The sequence below is a fragment of the Myotis davidii genome, unplaced genomic scaffold, assembly GCF_000327345.1.
Source record: "Myotis davidii unplaced genomic scaffold, ASM32734v1 scaffold3211, whole genome shotgun sequence".
In the NCBI taxonomy this organism is placed as follows: domain Eukaryota; kingdom Metazoa; phylum Chordata; class Mammalia; order Chiroptera; family Vespertilionidae; genus Myotis; species Myotis davidii.
In genome coordinates this window covers 107,368-107,788 of record NW_006282526.1, presented here as the reverse complement: position 1 = coordinate 107,788, position 421 = coordinate 107,368, and the positions used below count along the sequence as shown (strand labels likewise).

The window sequence follows — 421 nt, the reverse complement described above, 5'->3', positions numbered from 1 at the left end:
CCCTGCCCCTGGAGGCGGCTCCAACAAGGGGGGCGGGGCCCGTCCACCCTGGAGCAGCCCATGGAGGAACTTCCTCCTCCCCCGCCCCTGGCCGCAGCCTGACCAGCGAGCTGGGGGAGCTGCCACTCCGAGCCCTGATTTAAGGCTGGGGGTTCTGCTGGTTGAGGGGGGTCCAGAGCTTTCAGGCCACGTCCAAAGACGGGGTCCTCCCAGCTCATCAACAGGGCTCCCGGAGGCCCCCACCCTTGGCAGGACTGGGGGGGGGGTGTGTATCTCCACACGCAGGTGGGCACGCGCTCACACAGGGCCACACGCACTCTCAGGTGTGTGCGGGGGAGGACGTGTGTGGGTGCAGCGGGTGCACCTCCAAAGTGGAGGCAGAATCCTCGGCTGCCCCGGCTCTAGGAGACCCTCCCCACCT

The 421-nt window shown here is 68.6% G+C and overlaps 1 protein-coding gene across 1 annotated transcript in view; it reads right to left on the bottom strand.

Annotated features, from left to right (window-relative positions):
- The window catches only part of LOC102766465 (mucin-5B), a 37,624-nt gene that overhangs the window by 33,020 nt on the left and 4,183 nt on the right, over positions 1-421 (bottom strand). Inside the window, exon 5 of the mRNA XM_015560172.1 lies at positions 365-419. Within this exon, the coding sequence (XP_015415658.1) occupies positions 365-419 (55 nt within the window). The remainder of the gene's footprint in view (positions 1-364; positions 420-421) is intronic.